Below are 22,092 nucleotides of genomic sequence, written 5' to 3' on the forward strand. Positions count from 1 at the left end.
ACAGCAGTCCTGCTTCCACCCAACCCTCTCACTTTATATCTCCCTATCCTGCTTTTCTCCTGGCGGCTCAGTCACTAAAGAGCCTGCCTCCAATGCAGGAGACACAGGTTTGATCCCTGGGGTGGGAAGATCCCCTGGAGAAGGAAATGGCAACCCACTCCAGTATTCTTGCCTGAGAAACCCCATGGACAGAGGAGCCTGGAGGGCTACAGTCCATGGGTCCCAAGAGGTAGACACAACTGAGCGACTACACCACCACCAGCACCACCCCACTTTAGTTTTCTTCAAAGCCTTTACTTCTGGCATTTGCTGTTCTTACTTACTGTAAATAATAATGTTACTTGTTACTTCTTGCCTTTCCTACTACAACGTAAACTCCACAAGAAGAGAGACTTTCCCCAACTGCTGTATCTCCAGAACTTAGTTCAGTGTCTAGCACATACTAGGTACTTTCAAAATTAAATAAATGAATGAATGGGTGCATCCAACTTAAAGAGATATAGTCCTGTTTTCCCACCCAGCAACGACCCATCTCCCTCTGGGCTCCAGGCTTCACACCTGTCTTTCCCTCCATTCATTTCCTTGGGCCACTTGGGTGCCTTCACGGGTGGTGGGCTCTCTGTATCGTCATCTCCCACCTCCCTCATGGTGCCCAGCACACTTCATTACACAAAGAAAGTAATGAGTATCTGCTATACTGGCTGTTAAGAAGTACTTCACTTTTATCTAGCATTCCTCAAAAAGTGCTCTTAGGGTTCCAGTAATTTTCAAGAGCTACTGAAATGCCTTCAACAAAGGCTCTGCTCACGTTCACAGTGAGGCAATGGTTGTGTCCACTGTCCTTGATTCAGGCAATACTGCACAGAGTTCCCGACCATCTGGAAGCCTGGATCACAGAACAGACTGATTTTGGAGCCTGGCTTTACGTCTCTTGATGCAGTTCGCAGATGAGGTACTGATCCTTCTAAAGATGGGCAATCTGAGGGCAAAGAACACTGGTTCAGAGCTTGTCAGAAACACACAGGCAACATCACCAGGTTAAGGGTTTCAAATCATATATTGTACCAGCATTTAAGAGCCACTCTATTGATACTAAAACAAGATAACGTGTAACCAGATCTCTGGCATGCAAAATTTCTAGAAAAAAAAAAAAAAACTACTGGAGTCAACAAACAACTTTTCCTCTTTCAGCAGAAGTCTGCTGAATATTTTTAATGAAAATGGTATTTTTGAAATACAAATAGTATTTCAGAATTAATAAAATGTTCTTATGAGTTAACAAAAGCCATGAATTCTAGGATATCTTCAGAAACTTCTTTAAATATTATATATTGAATTTTAGGAGGCAGCTGGGACCATTCAGAGTTTGACCACTCAGTATGTATATTATTACATCTATTTCTTTTCCCTCTGTGCTACCTGCACACGGATGATAGCTAGGACTTACAGAGCCAAGAGAGTACCCCATCTCAAACTGGGGGACAGGACTTTGATGGGTATTTAAAAAAATTAACCATATCCCTCTGCTCATCCTAGTTTCCTTATTTTACCTTTGTTCAAGTTTCGTGCACAATTATTTTGTACCATGTTATACAAAGGTATTTAAGTATATATAAAAAAATAACAGACCCTTTAGATAAGGTAGGCTAAACATGAATTATTAGGTAAACAGCAAACTGACAAGTGCACACAATTTAGCACACACTATTTGACCAGTGGAGAATCAAATGTCTCCTTTTGCTAGAAAATAACAGAGTAATTAAGAGACAGCAGAGTCTAAAGAAGAAGGAAGCTATAACCTGAACAGAATATGCTCTTCGGATTGATCTTCACTCTCCCCACAATTCCTGACAGGAAATCAGGCCAGGCTAGCACGTTTCCTTTACTGAGTTCCTCTGGGCATGAGGTGGCCAGCGAATTCACCTGAAAGTTTACAAATCCATCTTTTAGACAAACCTCACTTGTTTCTGGAAGACAGAGTTATTATATCTTAATCTGGTCCTGCTGAAAACACTCACAGACTTGTGAGAGGTGGGGGGCGGGAAGCAGAGTTTTGGGTGTAGGGTGTGATTTCAGGGGCAAAGGAAAGTTCTCTTCCTTTTCTCTCTCTCCCTCCACCCCCACCATTCCTTTTACCAAATATTTCATAGTCACTGGAAATTCTGAAATTCTACATATAGTCACTGGAAATTCTGAAATTCTACATATAGAATTTCTGGTCTTAAACTTTGCAGTTTGTTAAGGTGTTGAGGGGCACTTCCTCTCTGGCCTCCTATCTCCGATCTGGAGGTGAGAAAGCTGAGGTTCAGGCAAGTTCTGCCACAATAATAGTAAGAGTAAACATCTATCAAGCACTTTTGCTGTTGTTTAGTCACGAAGTTGTATCCAACTCTTTGCAATCCCATGGACTGCAGCCTGCCAGGCAAGAATACTGGAGTGGGTTGCCATTTCCTTCTCTTGGGGATCTTTCTGACTCAGGGATCGAACCCACAGCTCCTGCATCGGCAGGTGGGTTCTTTACCACTGAGCTACCGGGGAAGCCTGACAAGCCCTTACTGTGTGCCAAACAATACCTCAATCTTATACGCAGGATTTTGTTCCATTCTGCCAAAACTCCACTATGCAATTCTATTTGTTTATCTTTAATAGATTTGAAAACTGAAGCATAGAGAGATGGGGTAACATGTTCAAAATCATCAGAGTGAGTTCATGGTGAAATTGGAACTTGAACCCACGCCACTGGACTGTAGGCTGGCTTTAACCACTAGCCCATCTGTTACTCTGTATGTGTGATCTTGTGCCAGCCCTAAATTTCTGCTTCTTGAGTCAGAGGGATTGGAAATATTCTTCTCTATGATTCTTTCTAGTTCTGAAATCACAAGATTTTATTAAACAGTCATGTCCAATTAAAATATAAAACATCACCAAGACACTGTAAATAACCTCTGCCTAGCTTAGTCTACTATCATAGCATCAAATGATACTGCTGGTAAATTCTGAAAACTCAGCGGTGGCATAGATATGGTAGCATTAGGCTGTGCACATTTGTACTAGGTTTGTACCTTTGCATGTCATTACTGTCATACACTGAAAATGGAATTGACCTGCTGTGGAGACAGGACATAGTCCCAGAGGTTGAGCTGGCTTATGGAGCCCACAAAAGACTCAGCTGGGTTGAATCCCTCTCCTTTTTCATCTTGTTCTTGCCCAATAACCAATGCACCACCACCTAGAAAAGGAAAGAAAAAAGGAAGAAGAGAGGCCTGGCTGTTATTCCTAAAATGCTAACTTAATGAAGGCACAGCCTATACAGATGTTTCAGGGGAAATTATTGAGAAGCTAAATTATCTACATTCACTGTATTATTTATCAGTAAGATGAGTTCGACATTTTATATAGCAACTGAAAAATCAAAGAGGATTTGGAACACAAGATTGCATTTATAAATATTTAACTATCAAACTACATATATACATATAGATGCATAATATTTTATGTCAACAAAGTAGCTAAGTCGTACTTTGCCTCTTTTGCTCTCGGAAATTACCCTCCATGACAGATTACCAGTAGCTGCTCTTCATCGTCTTATTCTTTAGCCTATAATGCTTAAAGTTCTATTACCAATTCCAAGGAACATTCATTCCAGTGGCTGCTTAATGACCCAATCCAAGGGAAACTCTTCAATATTCACCTCTGGTGACTTCTCTGTATCACTTGTTTCTTGCAAGCATTTCATTCCACTAAACTGCCCTTCCTGGCACTCCAGAAGGTCTGTACCCCTCGAGAGCTACCCTTCCCCTTTCTCCACTCTGCTTTGTGGCCGCAAGGCTGACACCCATGGACTACATCACCTGGTTTCTTCAGTCCTCTGCCCTCTTTGTCTGGCCAATGGAGAGACCAGCACGAGGTAAGAAAGTGGGATGAGAGACAAGTTTAACTTCTTGGATACCTTCCCCCCAGGCAACAGATGGAAGGGGCTGCTTTCCTCTCTCTTGCATCATTGCTCCCGCTGGGTGACTTCTCCCCATCACTACAGGTTCACCTACATTCTGGTGACAACTCCCACTCCCTGTCACTTCATGTACATCTCTTGTGACTTTCCACTGCTACTAGTCATGGGGTATTTTACTACCACATTTTGGTTCTCTTAACCTTGCCCAGGACAGCATGCTAAGTCATTTCAATTGTGTTCTCTTTGTGACCCTATGGACCACAGCCTGCCAGGCTCCTCCGTCCATAGGATTGGCCAGGCAAGAATACTGGAGTGGGTTGCCGTTTCCTACTCCAAGGGATCTTCCCAACCCAGGGATCGAAACTGTGCCTCTTAACATCTATCTGCATTGGCAGGTGGGTTCTTTACCACTATCTGGGAAGCCCACATCTTTCAAAACAGTCCTTTCATGAAATTCTTCAGTTATCCTTGTGTGTGTTACTTGTTTCCTGCCAGGAGCCCTCCTGCTTGCAGTTGGTTTCCATGACAGCATCCTGCCCTGGTCCTCCTCGAGCCTTTCTACTCATCCTCAGTCTCCCTTCTCCACCTGCCTCTTAGATTCTGATGCACCCAGGATTCTACCCTGGCTTCCTCTCTTCTTCCTTCACTTATTATCCCATGTGATCTCCTGCCAATCCATGTCTGTAGAGCCCTCATTCATGATTTCCCAATCTATATCTTTCTCTTATAAAATTAATAACTAAAAATGAATACATACACATGGAAGAATGTTTTTAAAAATTAAGTATAAAGAATTCCTCCTACTCAGGAAAAATCATTTAACAGTTCTGTATATTTCTTTCTAGATTATATGTTTTTTAAATTATTTTTTAGTATGTGTGTATGAGAGAGATTTTAAAACACACAGCATAGGATCCTACTACACATGATGTTGGAAGCTTGCTTTTCTTGAACATATTTTCATTTCATGAGTTTTATCACATGAATGTGCAATAATCCATAATTTTCTTAATTAACTAAGTTAACAACTATTTCTTAATGGATACTGGAGTTGTTTCCAGGCTTGGTACCAAGGTAATTCTGAACTAAATATATAGATACATAGAGATTTGTTCAGATCACTGATTCTTTCTTTTTGATTAATTCCTGGTAGAGAATTGTTGGTTCCATGCAAAGAGTTTCTCTAAGGCTGTTGATGAATGTTTCTAAATAGCTTCCCAGAAAGTCTGGATCAATTTTCACACCCCCAGGACTCTATAAGAGCATTCACCATGCTGAATTCTTTTTTTTTTTTTAATTATTTATTTTTTATTTTACTTTACAATTCTGTATTGGTTTTGCCATACACTGACATGAATCCACCACGGGTGTACATGCGTTCCCAAACCTGAACCCCCCTCCCACCCCCCTCCCCACAACATCTCTCTGGGTCATCCCTGCGTCTGAATTCTTGACAAACATAACCTATCACTAAAAGACAATTCTGTCATTTTTATATAAAATGGTATCAAATTATGTTTTTAGCTGCATACATTCGTGGGATTAAAATTCATACTCAATATGTCTAAAACCAAAGACAGAATCTTCCTCTACCCCTAATTCTTGCTCTAATAATGGTCCTTTCCCAAGAATTTCTACCTCACCTAACATAGTCTTCAATAAATCTGGTCACCCAAACCACAGTCAGTCATTTACTAGGGTCTGTCAAATGGAGTTCTGTAATAGTTATGGACTATAATTCATTCTTATTGCTGTGGTCAGAGAATCATCCCCGTGGGTAGCTACTATTATTGTTCCAATTCTTTTAAGATAGAAACTTTTTTTTTTACCATAAATGAAATAAATGCTCATTATAAAAATATCAGAAAAGGATCAAGAAATATAAAACCCACCTGCAATCTCACCACCCAGAGAAGGGAGAGTTAAAAACTACACTTTAAACACAAAAGGAACCCAGCACTTCACTTCACAGGATAACACCACTTCCTGCAGAAACACTTTTAATGTTTCCTTATTTACTATAGGGAGCCTCCAGCTGTTCCTCCTCACATGACATACGTCACAGAAGAACCTAGATAGAGCAGGCTTACTGCCAGGTACAATGCTGAGAACCCTGGCACACTTAATACTTTTGCATTCCTTCAAAACTCAACTCTCTAAATATTTGTTTAAAAGTATTTTTAGAAGAGAGTTTGAGTTCTATGAGAAAAAGGGCATAAAAGATAGATAACTATTAGCAGTGCTCCAGCTTGTATTCTGAATCTACTTGTTTAGTGTGTATACTGATCACAAACCAAACCTAAAAAAAAAAAACAGACAAAACCAACAAACAAAACACCAGCAATTAAATTCCTTCTTGGAAGACAATTTAGTAATCACGCACAGTCAGTTCAGCATGCATCTTGGTAGTCTTATTTTAGATCCCAAAGGCATTTCTTATACAGAGTCACACGGCTCACCTAGGAAAAGCTTCTGATAATTCACAGTCTGGATAATCAGGAGGTGGTAAATGGGAGAGAGAATTTAGCAAACCTGCTGTTCATCAAAGCACCACCGCCTCTAGCATCGAATGGAAGTATATTCTGTTTGCAAAGACGTACCAGGGATGGGTGATCCAATAGAGAGGCCCATGCCACCGTCAGATAACTTCCCATCGATGTAGACTTTCCAGGCTCCACCAGTACTCGTCCAAGTGATGGCAATGTGATGCCAATTACCGTCATTCACAGAGGGACAGTCTGTTATTTTTTCCTTGCCATTTACATAAAGAACCCAGCTGCACAAAGATTCAAGGGAAACAATCATCAGTCCTATGCTGTAATCCCTTCTGTGGGGCATGTTACTATCTTTCTTCCTTTTTTGTGGGTAAAGCACTTTGGGTACAACCATTACCTCTTTTTCTCCATTTGAACCATGTTTCATAGAAGCAGATTTGATTACTAATTACCTTCTACTGTACTGTAGCTCACTGAAAACTGGTTTGTGTTTCTTAAACACTGAGGGGTAGGGAAAATGCCTTAGGACAAGCTGAAACAAACTGGTCCAATTTGAGATAATTCACCAACTGTCTATTCTAGAGAGAATGAGTCAAGAATGGAAGGAATGAGAGTTGCACAAATGTCAGTCTGGTTTCTTTTCTCTAGGATGCATGTTCCTACAACTTGGAACAGACTTCAGAGATGTCCTAGGAAGTCAGTCCTATCTCTCTGTTGCCAGAACAGCCACTTGGCAGATGAAGTATGTTGATGCAAGGGAAAGAATAATTAGAACTAAACAGAGGTGACCAGCTACAAAAGGGTTCCTACAACCATGTTGCTTAGAGAAATGTCCAAGTTAAGCAGCAGTGGAAAGTGGACTTTCTTCAAAAGTAAATGGAGAAAAAGAAAAGATTAGGGGAAACTGATAAAGAAGAAATCACTGAGTTACTGTATCAGCATCTTCTAAACCCCTATTCAAAGATGTTTATGAAAAGATATTTCTAAAACATGAATTGTTTCCCCACTGTTTTTCCTTCCCAAACTTAAGCAGGCAACAGATTTTCTCTTTCTATACAATCTGTCTCGGGGGAGGATTTTGAAATTTCTTACATTTTGTTTCTGAATGTTCAGTCCACTAAGAAGGACAGGGTTTGAGGATGGAAAGATTTTCACCAAAACAGTGAGAATCTCATGGACTGAGGCAAGGAAAGAGAGCTCAATGTGTTGTCCTTGAGGCCTGCAACCTGTTCAGAGCAAAAGGCCACATGTTTGGGTGGACCTGGGAGGAAAAGGCCATGTGGTGTGCCACAGAATCTTTCTTAATCAAAAGGCATAAACTCTCAGCCTTGCCAAGGACTCCACACGTGGCAAACAGCAGAGGTTCTGAAAGGACCACAGAGGCAGAGGTAGTGGACAGCTCAGTGATTGGCAGGGTGGACAGATAACCAGTGATCAAAGTCCTGCCTGAGCCTGTGGCTCTTTAGCAAAACACTGGGTTTTAGATGATCCATGAGGATCTAAGACAGGAGAAGCAGTCACTAGAAATGAAAGAAGTCACTAGCAGTGAAAGAAATCAGAGAAACAGCTGAAGCTGACTTTCCTATCAGCCCAGAGGGATGGGGCCCCAAACTGGAACTAACTGATCCAAAAAGACATAAAAAAAATGTCACCTTGCACCCTGGAGATTTCAAATGGATTCTTATTCAATACAAGGGTCTTACAAGGACCAACAGTGCCACGGAAATCCTTTGACCTTTGGCCACTCTGATATGCAAATAAAGGCGCACTGGTCTGAACAGTCAGTTTGACAGTTCTGCCACTCGCATGGTGTGAGATTTGGGAGGAAAAGCATTTAGCTTCTCATTCATTTTACCTGTTAAGGGGCATCAGTTCCTCAGGTCCTTGTGAAGCTCAAATGAAATAATACATAAGAAAATATCTGGGCTTCCCTGGTGGTTCAGATAGTAATATTTAGCAAATAGCAAAACACAATCCATGTATAAGGTATTACCACTGAAATGCTGCCTTCGTATAGGACCTGGCCAGATGCTCTGTTTGACTACCGTCACCTTGCTGTCCTGTTGGAACACTTGACCCTCCTACTGCTCCATCCCCACCCATGTCAATTCTAACCCGGTGCCAGGATAAGTCCTAACGTGGCCTTCCCGATGTCTCTGCTTACCCGTTATAATCAGTTAGGAGGAAGGTATTATCACTGCCATTCTCCAGGGCATAGGAGATCGGCGTCCCGTAATTAATGTCGTCAGACGATTTCATCCAGAACGTGCAGGTCACAGCGTGGAGGGACGGAAGCACGCCATCCAGCATGACGTAACCATAAATGCCAGAAACTTCGAAATCCAGGTTAAAGCCTGCAGACTGTTCTGCAACAAACAAGAAAAGTATGAGAAGACACACAGATGGCCAAGAGACACATGAAAAGATGCTCAACACCACCAATTATTAGAGAAATGTAAATTGAAACTACCATGAGGTATCACCTCACATGGTCAGGAGAGTCATCACTAAAATATCTACAAATAATAAATGCTGGAGAGGGTGTGGAGAAAAGGGAATCCTCTTCTACTGTTGGGAAGGCAAACTGGTGCAGCTACTGTGGAAAACAGTATGGAGGTTTCCCCAAAAACTAGAAAACAGAAGGGCATGTGTCTGAAGAAAACTCTAATTCTAAAAGACAGATGTCCTTCAATGTTCACAGTGGCACACACACACACACACAAATGGAATACTCAGTTCAGTTCAGTCGCTCAGTCGTGTCCGACTCTTTGCGACCCCATGAATCACAGCATGCCAGGCCTCCCTGTCCATCACCAACTCCCGGAGTTCACTCAGACTCACGTCCATCGAGTCCGTGATGCCATCCAGCCATCTCATCCTCGGTCATCCCCTTCTCCTCCTGCCCCCAATCCCTCCCAGCATCAGGGTCTTTTCCAATGAGTCAACTCTTCACATGAGGTGGCCAAAGTACTGGAGTTTCAGCTTTAGCATCATTCCTTCCAAAGAAATCCCAGGGCTGATCTCCTTCAGAATGGACTGGCTGGATCTCCTTGTAGTCCAAGGGACTCTCAAGAGTCTTCTCCGACACCACAGTTCAAAAGCATCAATTCTTCAGCGCTCAGTGTTCTTCACAGTCCAACTCTCACATCCATACATGACCACTGGAAAAACCATAGCCTTGACTAGATGGACCTTTGTTGGCAAAGTAATGTCTCTGCTTTTGAATGTACTATCTAGGTTGGTCATAACTTTTCTTCCAAGGTGTAAGTGTGTTTTAATTTCATGGCTGCAATCACCATCTGCAGTGATTCTGGAGGCCCCCAAAATAAAGTCTGACACTGTTTCCACTGTTTCCCCATCTATTTCCCATGGAGCGATGGGACCAGATGCCATGATCTTCGTTTTCTGGATGTTGAGCTTTAAGCCAACTTTTTCACTCTCCTCTTTCACTTTTACTCAGGCATAAAAAGAATGAAGTGAAGTGAAGTGAAGTCACTCATTTGTGTCTCATTCTTTGAGATCCCGTGGACTGTAGCCCACCAGACTCCTCCATCCATGGGATTCTCCAGGCAAGAATACTGGAGTGGGTTGCCATTTCCTTCTCCAGGGGATCTTCCTGACCTAGGGATCAAAACTGGGTCTCCCGCATTGCAGGCAGACACTTTACCCTCTGAGCTACCGGGGAAGCCTGGTAATGATTGAAGTAATTTGCAGCAACATGGATGGACCCAGAGATTATCACACTAGATGAAGTAGTAAGTCATATGGAAAAAGACAAATATCATGATATCACTTATCTGTGGAATCTAAAAAAAATGATACAGATGAACTTATTTACAAAACAGAAACAGACTAACAGACATAGAAAACAAGCTTATAGTTACCAAACAGGGTAAAAGGATAAATTAGGAGTTTGGGATTAGAAGATACAAACTACTGTGGTGATGGAATTCCAGTAGAGCTATTTCAAATCCTGAAAAGTGATGCTGTGAAAGTGCTGCACTCAATATGCCAGCAAATTTGGAAAACTCAGCAGTGGCCACAGGACTGGAAAACGTCAGTTTTCATTCCAATTCCAAAGAAAGGCAATGCCAAAAAATGCTCAAACTACCGCACAATTGCACTCATCTCACACGCTAGTAAAGTAATGCTCAAAATTCTCCAAGCTAGGCTTCAGCAATACGTGAACCGTGAACTCCCTGATGTTCAAGCTGGTTTTAGAAAAGGCAGAGGAACCAGAGATCAAATTGCGAACATCTGCTAGATCATGGAAAAAGCAAGAGAGTTCCAGAAAAATATCTATTTCTGCTTTATTGACTATGTCAAAGCTTTTGACTGAGTGGATCACAATTAACTGTGGAAAATTCTGAAAGAGAGGGGAATACCAGACCACCTGACCTGCCTCTTGAGAAATCTGTATGCAGGTCAGGAAGCAACAGTTAGAACTGGACATGGAACAACAGACTGGTTCCAAATAGGAAAAGGAGTGCGTCAAGGCTGTATATTGTCACCCTGCTTATTTAACTTCTATGCAGAGTACATCATGAGAAATGCTGGGCTGGAAGAAACACAAGCTGGAATCAAGATTGCCGGGAGAAATATCAATAACCTCAGATATGCAGATGACACCACCCTTATGGCAGAAAGTGAAGAGGAACTAAAAAGCCTCTTGATGAAAGTGAAAGAGGAGAGTGAAAAAGTTGGCTTAAAGCTCAACATTCAGAAAACGAAGATCATGGCATCTGGTCCCATCACTCCATGGGAAATAGATGGAGAAACAGTGGAAAGAGTGTCACACTGTATTTTTTTGGGCTCTAAAATCACGGCAGATGGTGACTGCAGCCATGAAATTAAAAGACGCTTACTCCTTGGAAGAAAAGTTATGACCAACCTAGATAACAAATTCAAAAGCAGAGACATTACTTTGCCTACTAAGGTCCGTCTAGTCAAGGCTATGGTTTTTCCAGTAGTCATGTATGGATGTGAGAGTTGGACTGTGAAGAAGGCTGAGTGCTGAAGAATTGATGCTTTTGAACTGTGGTGTTGGAGAAGACTCTTGAGAGTCCCTTGGACTGCAAGGAGATCCAACCAGTCCACTCTGAAGGAGATCAACCCTGGGATTTCTTTGGAAGGACTGATGTTAAAGCTGAAACTCCAGTACTTTGGCCACCTCATGCAAAGAGTTGACTCATTGGAAAAGACTCTGATGCTGGGAGGGATTGGGGGCAGGAGGAGAAGGGGACAACCGAGGATGAGATGGCTGGATGGCATCACTGACTCGATGGACGTGAGTCTGAGTGAACTCCGGGAGTTGGTGATGGACAGGGAGGCCTGGTGTGCTGCGATTCATGGGGTAGCAAAGAGCTGGACACAACTGAGCTACTGAACTGAACTGAACTGTACATAAAATGAACAAGTTTAGCACAGGGTGCTGTATTCAGTATCTTGCAATATAGTATAGGGAAAAGAATATGAAAAAGAATATATATACATGTGTATATAAACATATATAACTGAACCACTCTGTATATACCAGAAACTAACAAAACATTGTAAATCAATTACACTTTAATAAAAAGAAAATATCATGGCACTTGTGAAGCATTTTTCAATTGTCTAAGGTAGTAGCAAGTACGCTATACTATCATCAAAGAAGCTCATTTCAGTAAATATGATAATCTGAGAAGCAATTTCAAAATTAAATACGTATTGCTTATGAAATAAAGAGCATATTACTTCTTTAGTATTTTGTATGTCTTTTATTATTATTATTTTTATTGAGATATAACTGATTTACAATATTAAATAAGTTTCAGGTGTACAACACAGTGACTCACAACTTTAAAGGTTACGTTCCATTTATAGCTATTATAACATACTAGCTGTCTTTCCTATGCTTATCCCTGTAGCCTATGCATTTTATTCGTAGTAATTTGTCCCTCTTCTATCTCTATAACCATCTTGCCCTCCCATCTTCCCCCTTCCACTAGTACCCACTAGTTTGTTCTCTGTATCTGTGAGTCTGTTTCCTTTTTGTTCAACAAATTGTTTTAAATAAAACCAACAGTGACTATCCAAGACAGGAAAAGCACTCAGCAGTGAAAGGAAGCTTTGAAACAGGGGAATCATTCAAGATGAGAGCCTAAGCACCTGTGGGCTGATGGGAATAACTCAAGAGAGTGGAGTAACTGACACTGTAGGAGAGAAGGAGGGTGGGGGGTCCACTGAGACAGCAACACTCCATTCCTGCCCAGGGCCCTGGTTCTTCCCCATTTCAGGAGCCCCAATCCCGCATATCCCAGTCAATGGAACAAAAGTCCTATAGCTAGAAGACTCCTATGCTCTGAGAAAGCAGTTTAGCATTAATTCTCAAACATATCCATGGACTCTGACCTTCTAAATCAAGTGGCTTATCCGAGTGTCCTTTCTAAACACGCAGAATGTGAAGAGTTCTGCTAAATTCGATTTTCTCCATTTCACCCTTACATCTCTATGTTCAACCTCCTCCTCTGTGCTACTGGAGATAACATGACCCAGTTTACAGGATGGCTGCGAAGATTAAATAAGTACAAAATGCTTCACATAGTTTTTGGTATATAGATTGTGCTGAGTGCAGGTAAAAATTGATGTTGTTACCACTGTACTTGGTATCGTTAACAACATGAAGCTCACATATACCTGTTTCACACCTGCTGCCTGAAAATCCTGGCTGACATTTACAGCTGTAGGAGTTTAATTCATCCACACAGGTGGCCTGATTTTTACAGGGGTTAGACTGACATTCGTTGATGTTCAGCTCACAGTGTGTCCCTGTGAAGCCTGCTGCACAATGGCACCTGAAAGGATACAAAAGGTTTTAACAATTAGAAGAGTTGCAGAAAGGCGTCAGAAGCGGTCTCCCATTAACGGCAGCACTGTCTAGAAAGACTCCGGAAAGTTTGGTGCTCATATGAGCTCTCTCGTATGTGGAATCTAAATATACATATGTGTATACACACCCACCCACTCCCATCCACAGTGTACAAAACAGACTGGTGGTTGCCAGAGGCATGGGGTGGGAAAAATGGGTGAATTGTTTTTGTTTTTGCTTTTTTTCAGTTTAACTGAATTTTTTTAAAATCCTGAAATGCTGAAACACATTTTCCACATTAAAACGGTGCTTTAACTATTACTTTTTAAAGTTTATTCAAATAAACCTATTTAAATGCTTTTGAACTGTGGTGTTAGAGAAGACTCTTGAGAGTCCCTTGGACTGCAAGGAGATCCAACCAGTCCATTGTGAAGGAGAACAGCCCTGGGATTTCTTTGGAAGGAATGATGCTAAAGCTGAAGCTCCAGTACTTTGGCCACCTCATGTGAAGAGTTGACTCATTGGAAAAAGACTCTGATGCTGGGAGGGATTGGGGGCAGGAGGAGAAGGGGACGACAGAGGATGAGATAGCTGGATGGCATCACCAACTCGATGGACGTGAGTCTGAGTGAACTCCGGGAGTTGGTGATGGACAGGGAGGCCTGGCGTGCTGTGATTCATGGAGTCGCAAAGAGTTGGACACAACTGAGCGACTGAACTGAACTGAAAACAACATATACTTGAAATGTTGCAGTGGTAAAAATAGAGTAGAAATTAGTTCTGGTCAAGGTGAAGTATTATTCACACACTGCCATTTTCTCTCACCATGAAGTGCTAGGAAAAATATAAAAAGTTCACATGCTCTTCTAAACACTAACACATGCCATGCCAAGTTGCTTTAGCTTGTTTGACTCTTTGTGACCCCATGGACGGTAGCCTGCCAGACTCCTCTGCCCATGGGATTCTCCAGGCAAGAATACCGAAGTGGGTTGCCATGCCCTCCTCCAAGGGATCTTCCTGACCCAGGGACTGAACTCGTGTCTCTTACAGTCTTCCTGCATTGGCAGGTGAGGTCTTTACCACTACCACCACCTGGAAATCCTCACATACATTAATTCAATCCTTATAATGATGAAGAATATTATTATTCCCAGTTACGATGAGTAAATCATGGCTCAGAGAGGTTAATTTGCCCAAGTCCTCTTGATACTAAGTGGTGGTGAAGGACTTTGATCTCAGTCAGGATGCCATACAGTCTCTGGGGAATTCAAGAAGCCATTTAAACTCCTCCAAATGGAAAATACATCCAATGATGTCAAATACTAACAAGAGTGTCATGAACCATGTGGCAGTGTCAAAGAAAGTGGAGGGTTTGCATTTCCAGAGCCCTGTATGTCCACTTCTAGTATGAATTCTAGGAGATGACTGCCAGGTGTTCAAGGACAAATATAATGAATGTTCACAACAGCATCATTCTGCATGTTCATGGAGAAGTGACTGGGAAAATAAACTGTGGTATAATTATCCAATAGAATACTAACTGGCAGTTGAAATGAGCAAACTAGAGGCAAATTACCAACCTTGATAATACAGTATCAAAAGGAAAAACAAAATACAAACGGATTATATATATAGTACGATACTACTTATGTAACATGTAAAACTATAATATTTATTGCTTATGAAGTCATATACGTAGTAAAGCAAAGTCTGAATGAGAAAGTTATAAACCGACTTCAAGACAGTGGTTACTATTAGGGAAGAAGAGCAATGTGTGTGTGTGCACGCTTATTGGAGGGACTCCAAATCTATCTTCAGAGTTTATTTTTTTTTACATGAAAGATATGAACCAAATATAGCAAAAGGCTAAGGATTGATCACTACTGTGGTGAGTGTATGACTTTTATTATTCTTTGTAATTTAATGGCATCACTGACTCGATGGACGTGAGTCTGTGTGAACTCCGGGAGTTGGTGATGGACAGGGAGGCCTGGTGTGCCGTGATTCATGGGGTCGCAAAGAGTTGGACACGACTGAGCGACTGAACTGTACTGAACTGAACTGTAATTTTCAGTATATCTGAAATATCTTTAATTAAAAAGGATCTGCCCAATAAATGTAGTTAATATTACTACTAGTATGTTTATATGGGGACCTCTTTAATATTGGTAATAATATAAATAAATGGTATTTGGAGGTTTAAAAGAAAATCTCAGTTGGAATTGGTGGGCATCTTTATAGAGTTCTGTGTATTTGACGGTAAACCTACTTTGGCTGAATTTCACTCATCTTTATCTGTCCATGCTTTTTTTTGGAAATACTTTAAAAATACTTGTTTTTTAAAATTTTATTGTAGTTGATTTACAATGTTGTTTTAATTTCTGATGTATATCTGTCCATGTTTGATATCATTATAGTAGTTCAGTATCTTTGTGAAACAGATTCACTTCGGCGGCAACTAGCATTCCTTTTGAAGTGGAGAGTTTGCCTTCTTTACCTTTCCTCTAGTTAGGATTTAGACAAATTTGGTATTTATCAATTGTTTTGGACCCTGGGGAGACTTTGGAACTCTTGCTGTTCATCTGGAAATGTCTCATTGCCTATGGTTAGGTGCTATATGCCTGAAGATACAAAAAAAAAACCTATGAAAAGTTGATGCTACACAGATCTTCATTTTCACATTGAGAGTGAAAGTCTCACTGGCAAAACTGGCTCCCTATTTCTTCCAGATATTGTCCTAGCTCTCTTGGGGGATGGTAATGGAAGGGGGCTGGGAGATGTTGCAACTGAGGTAGAATTTTTTTTTTAAGCTTTTAACTTTTGAAAACTTGCAGAACCAGTTGCTTACTGAGGACAGTAAAGTTCCCTAACATTCTGCAAGAAACGCCAGTCTGTCTTTTTGTACTGCAGAAGCCACAGATCCTGCAAGGGGAACTGAATGGAACAGAGACGACTTGATAGTGATTTTAAAAAAGTGTTGGTTTTCAAACTGCTTTCTACTGGTACCCTAAGACCTGCCTCAGGAAGCCAGTCTTTCTCCCCCAAAACACCACTATTTTCAACCACAAAAGCTTAAATTTTTTTATTTGTTTACACTCTGATTTCCCTGGAAACAAGGGACACTAAACTTAAAAAAAAAGTTTGAAAATCATGGTCATTGAATGGCTCTGTGACAGTAGAACTGCACTATTCCTTCTGATTTTAGCTGGTGGGAAAATGCCAGCTAAAATATAAAACATTTAAAACTAGGTTTTGAGTAGTGATTCTGCATTTGCTTTTGAATAAATGTCCTTCCTTTTATCTTTATGACTTCCCAAGTATAGAATAGTGGTTTCAAAGTCCAGCTCTGCTTCAGAAACACAGGGGAACTTAAAACATACAGATTGTCTATTACAAAATTATAGACTTTACCCAAGAGGTAGGAAATCAGAACATCAGGTGGTAGTCAGATTCTACCATAGCTTATCCTTGGGCTAGGATTTGGGAAGGGCTGGCCTGGAATTCAAAGTAATACTCTGTAAAGATGGCAGAATGACTGAACAGTTAAGATAATAAAAACAGCAAAAAGAGCCAGGCTTAGTCTATTACCTGAAGCTACTGGCACCATCCTTGCAGGTAGCTCCATTTTTGCATGGTTGGCTGAGACACTCATCCATGTTTATGTCACACCGGGTGCCCAAAAATCCAGGTGGGCATTTGCACAAGAACCCCCCAAGCTGATCTTCACAGACTGCATTATTTAAACATGGGCTTGACTGGCATTCATTGACTTCTGTTTCACAGTGTAGGCCTGGGGATGGATGAGGATGAGAGAGGTTAACCCCTTTGGAAAACTGGAATCAAGGTGAGGACTCCTTGGAGGATGCTGCTTCGAAAGGATGAAATGGAGGCTGTGGAGCCACTGGGTGAACAAACAGCTTTGGGACCTATCCTTAAATAAGCTCTGACTTTTCTAAAGCATTTTAGGACTGTATTTTTGATAATCTGCTCTTTTAATCTTACCTTTTTTTGGAACTAACATTAGCAATGGATGCCTGAGATAATGTTTAAACAAAAATGAAACTAGCATATATAGTTCAAAATGTTCATCTGTATCTTTGATCTTGCCTCTTTCTGTCACTGATCATTTTCTGTGTTGGACTTATTCTTTACCAGTTATATATGTGTGTGTTATATACATACACACACACATATTCTATTATTTAGCATTCACTTATAATAATATTTTGTCATCTCCAGTTACCTCTTGAGTGTTTGTCTTAGCATATAAACTCAAGTCTTCTTTTTCTGTCTCTACATATACATATATACACAGACATGTACAAGAACGTATTACTTTTTCTGAATTGCTTTAGTCAATTTTAGACCTGATGCTGTCTTACCTCTAAATACTTCAGTGTGAATTTCCTCAAAAATAAGGACTTTCACTTATAAAAACATGGTGCAGTTATAAAATCATAAAATTAACATTAACTTATATAATGTCACTTATATAACAGTAAATATCATGATTTGTGAGGCTTTACAGAACTCTTTAAGACAACTAGGAAGAATGGAAACATCTTACCCATGTATCCTTTCACACACGTGCAGTGATAACCAGCCAGGCCATCAACGCACGTTCCTTTATTTAAACAAGGACTGGAGCTGCACTCATTTACATTTTCTTCACACAGCTGACCTGTAAAGAATCACAGAATATTTGTGCTTGAGAAAACTGAAAGGAATTTAAGACTAATAGTTTCAAGCAAGTTGTTCAGGTGTTAAGAGCAGAGAAATTGGAAATCAAGGCTAATATGTTTGTGGAAAAAAATACACTCTTTGCCAAATACAATTATTTGCTGAATAATATCCCAGTACATGTTATACATAGGGCTTCCCAGCTGGCGCTAGTGGTAAAGAAGCTGTCTGCCAATGCAGAAGACATAATGAGGTGTGGGTTCGATCCCTTCCCTCTAGGAAGATCCCCTGGAGAAGGGCATGGAAAGCCAGTCCAAAATTCTTGTCTGCAGAATCCCATGGACAGAGAAGCCGGGTGGGCTACAGTCTACAGGGTCACAGAGAGTCAGACACAACTGAAGCGACATAGCATTGAAGGATATCTACCTACCTACCTACCTCACATTTTCTTTATCCATTCATCTCTTGATATATACTTGTTTCCATATCTTGGTGATTGGCTATTGTGAAAAACGCTGCAATGAACATGGAAGTACAGATATCTCTTTGAGATAGTGATTTCGCTTCTTTGAATGGATACCCAGAAGAGGGATTGTTGGATTGTATGGTAATTCTATTTCCAATCTTTTGAGGAACCTCCATGCTGTTTTCCACCATGGCTGAAGCAATTTACATTCCCACCAAGAGTGCACAATGGTCCTCTTTTCTCCACGTCCTCACTAGCACTGTTATCTCTTACCTTTTGATGACAGCCATTCTAACAGGTGTGAGATGGTAACTCATTATTTTAAGGTTTCAAAGGTTTATACTGTAAGAATGAGACACTCTTTCCTTACCTGTGTAACCAGATGGGCATTCACAAATGAATTCTCCAACTTGGTCTTTACAAATTCCATTGTTGTGGCAGGGCAGTGAGCTGCATTCATCAATGTCTATCTCACATTTTAAGCCTAAAATGCAAACACTGAAGGTCAAGCAAAGAGAGGATGAACAGAAACAGAACCGTCCTTTACAGGTAATTATCCCAATAACTTGAATCTATAGGGAGTGGCAGTGATGAGGAAAAAGGCAATATGTTAGGAATTACCATCTAATTAAGTCATTTCATGAAGGTATTACCTCTTTCTAAATAGACTTAAGCTATCCTTACAAGGATACATAAAAGACAGCAAAAGATCCCAAGTCAGAAGTAGAGGGGAAAGAAGGAAATCTGGAAGCATAAAATGGAGCCAGGAACTAGTTTGATTCCAAAGTGAAAAGTAAAAAGTCACATGTACTTGTTACCAAGGCCACTTGGCTGAGGAATGGGGGTGGTGCTAAATCCTGCCAGAGCTCAACTCATATGCCAGGTGTCCTAGAATAGGGTTTATCTTCTCATAGGGTACACACAGTCTTTCTATGGACTAATTCTGCTGAAATCCATGTTCTTCTACACGAGGAGGTCTCAAAGAATGGTCTCTGGACCTATAGCATCTGTAATCCCCTGGGAATGTGACAGAAATGCCACAGTCTGTGTTTTAGGAAATCCTCCAGATGATTCTAATGAGCATCAAAATTTGAGCTCTGTCCAATACTATGCTTTTCTCAACCACTTATCATTTATAAAATTCTAGGACAAGATCATTATTTCTTATGAAATGTTGAGACAAAAATTCTTATAAAAATTGAAACATACACACACATACATGTGTGCACATGCTGAAATAAGTGGAATGACAATATTCTGTATTTTGTCTTCCAACTTCTCTCTTGTGGTGAATTCTTTTATCTAAATACCACTTTTCTCATGAAAATACTTCATGTTGGTGACACAAAACTCAAAAAGGAAAAACTGCATTTCTAGAAGAAAACAGGAAATTATTTTAAATGAACTGCAACATTTAATATATAGTTCATTTCTCCTTAAAAAAACATTATCTTTCTGTACTGAACTGGAATTTGAACCAAGCCACAAGAAAACACAATTCTTACATAATTCCTCCATAATCAAGTTCAAAGCCATACTGTTTTCCTAAGCACAGCTTGCAGAAAGATAGAAATAAACAACACATCATGGCCATCAGCACTTCCATTCGTGTGAAACAAATGAGAGAAACTGGAGTTTGTTTAAAAATGTTTATGCTAGACAATCTGTTCTAGGTTGAGTGTCATGCATTTAATTTGTGTTAGAATGCAACCTTGGACATGACCTCTGGAACCGTATTCAAATTTAAATTATAAGTTATGATGTGATTTTTTCACAGAGAAGATGATTCTTTATTCTTCCTCCAAAATATGCAAAGAAAATTGTCATTTGTATGATCTGAATAGTTTTTTCACATATTGGTTTGTCTTGTTCAACCAAATTTTTGTGCATCATTATCTTAAGTTTTTTTTTAAGCAGACCATTTTTAAAGTCTTTATTAAATTTGTTGTAACAGTGCTTCTGTTCTGTGTTTTGGTTTTTTGGCTACAAGTTATGTGAGATCTTTAGCTCTCTGACCAGGGATCAAACCCGTACCCCCTGCATTTTTGAAGGTGAAATCTTAATCACTAGATTGCCAGGGAAGTCCCCAGTCTAATGTATCTTGTGGCATTTATTTTTAAAGTTTCAAAGTTTGAAACTTCAAGGATGCAGTATGACAGATACATGAAAATTTGCATTTCTCTCTGTTACCTGTATATCCAGGCAGACAGAGACACACATAACCACGGCCCAGTTGCTGGCAGGTTCCACCATTATGGCAGGGGTTTAAGAAACATTCATGGAAAACCTGTGAAAAGAAACTTTATCAGAGACAAGTTCATTTCAAAGCAATTCTGAGTAGGGAATGAGAGGATTTACAGCATTAGTTGGTTCCTATTTCCAAGTGAGTCCAGCAGGACTGCTACCTGCATAACATTGGTACCTGCCATATATGGGCACAAATGCTATATATTATTCTTGAGTGATGCTCTGCTAAACCCAGGCAGTGTCACTCAATGCTGGTTGCATGTTAGACTTCATTTAAGGCATTTAAAAAGTTTACTAAGGACAGGTCCCCACCCAGACCAGCTAAATCAGGAATCTCTGGAAGTTATACCTGCACATCATTATAAGTTAGCCAGTGGATTCTAATATGTCTCCAGAGGTGATAGTCATGTCTTTAGAGGTTCTATGTCCATTAGGCTCAGTTTCAAAGCTTCACTTATGAAGCCCTTACAAGTGAGACTGTTCGGAAGCAGGAAGTTAAAATAAGAACTATAACTTCATTATCCTCCTTAAAAATACTTAAAGCCTAGGAATTTATTATGACATTGGGCAAGGTGCATTCAGATTAATGGCTGAATCACTCAAAATAATTGGTCTTAACTAGTCTTTAAAAAATAAATGGAGAACAATTATGAGTTATGTTTCTTAATTTTTAAAAAAGTCACAACTTTTCTCCAATAAATGATTCCCCCCTGCCATTTCCACTGGCAAAAAATTTAAATATCTTTCATGGAAGTTGAGTAACTTGTCCTGCTAATCAGAAAAGGCCCTTGGCTAATCCCAACGTGCTTACTCAAATGATGGGTTATGCTCACGGTACATGTTAATTATTAGCAAATCAAAAGACTCTCCACATCCACAAATCTCTACACCAGACATCGCAGGGGAAAATTCCAGTTTCTGGTACTTAGCACTTCTAATGGTGCATTCTTGGAAAGTTCCTATTATAAGTCATAAGCAAATGCAATTATTCATTGATAATATTCATGAGCCTTGATTAGTTGAAATTTCAAGTCTGGTAGTTTTTCTCTGTGTGACATGTATAATCAGAAATTGTTTTCCAAGCACTCCATTAGAGAAAATTTTACAAATACAAAGTAGACTTGCCTGACTGCTGACTTCATACTTCTTTTTGACATGTCCAGGAGAAGAAAGAAGCACTGTACTTTCCTCTGCTGCTGAGAAAGTTGAACTAAAGCCTAATAAAATTAAAGGGAAAATATCTGAGACATGTATTTGGTGTAGTAGATATTGCCAATTAAGTGCTTTCTATTTTTTCCTTTTTCTTTTTTAATTGAAGTATAGCTGTCTTACAATGTTGCGCTAATTTTTGCTGGGAAGCAAAGTGGTTCAGTATATAAGTAAATATATATGTAACTTAACA

General features: G+C 40.1%; 1 protein-coding gene across 1 annotated transcript in view; it reads right to left on the bottom strand.

The window, feature by feature from the left end:
- The window catches only part of SVEP1 (sushi, von Willebrand factor type A, EGF and pentraxin domain containing 1), a 200,005-nt gene that overhangs the window by 55,358 nt on the left and 122,555 nt on the right, over positions 1-22,092 (bottom strand). Inside the window, exons 20-30 of the mRNA XM_040239945.1 lie at positions 21,816-21,907; positions 20,634-20,730; positions 18,814-18,927; positions 17,865-17,978; positions 16,886-17,087; positions 13,126-13,283; positions 8,612-8,813; positions 6,553-6,728; positions 3,105-3,229; positions 1,800-1,923; positions 809-979 (exon numbers count right to left, since the gene is read on the bottom strand). Of these exons, the coding sequence (XP_040095879.1) occupies positions 809-979; positions 1,800-1,923; positions 3,105-3,229; positions 6,553-6,728; positions 8,612-8,813; positions 13,126-13,283; positions 16,886-17,087; positions 17,865-17,978; positions 18,814-18,927; positions 20,634-20,730; positions 21,816-21,907 (1,575 nt within the window). The remainder of the gene's footprint in view (positions 1-808; positions 980-1,799; positions 1,924-3,104; positions 3,230-6,552; positions 6,729-8,611; positions 8,814-13,125; positions 13,284-16,885; positions 17,088-17,864; positions 17,979-18,813; positions 18,928-20,633; positions 20,731-21,815; positions 21,908-22,092) is intronic.

Source organism: Oryx dammah, unplaced genomic scaffold, assembly GCF_014754425.2.
Source record: "Oryx dammah isolate SB20612 unplaced genomic scaffold, SCBI_Odam_1.1 HiC_scaffold_1, whole genome shotgun sequence".
NCBI lineage: Eukaryota > Metazoa > Chordata > Mammalia > Artiodactyla > Bovidae > Oryx > Oryx dammah.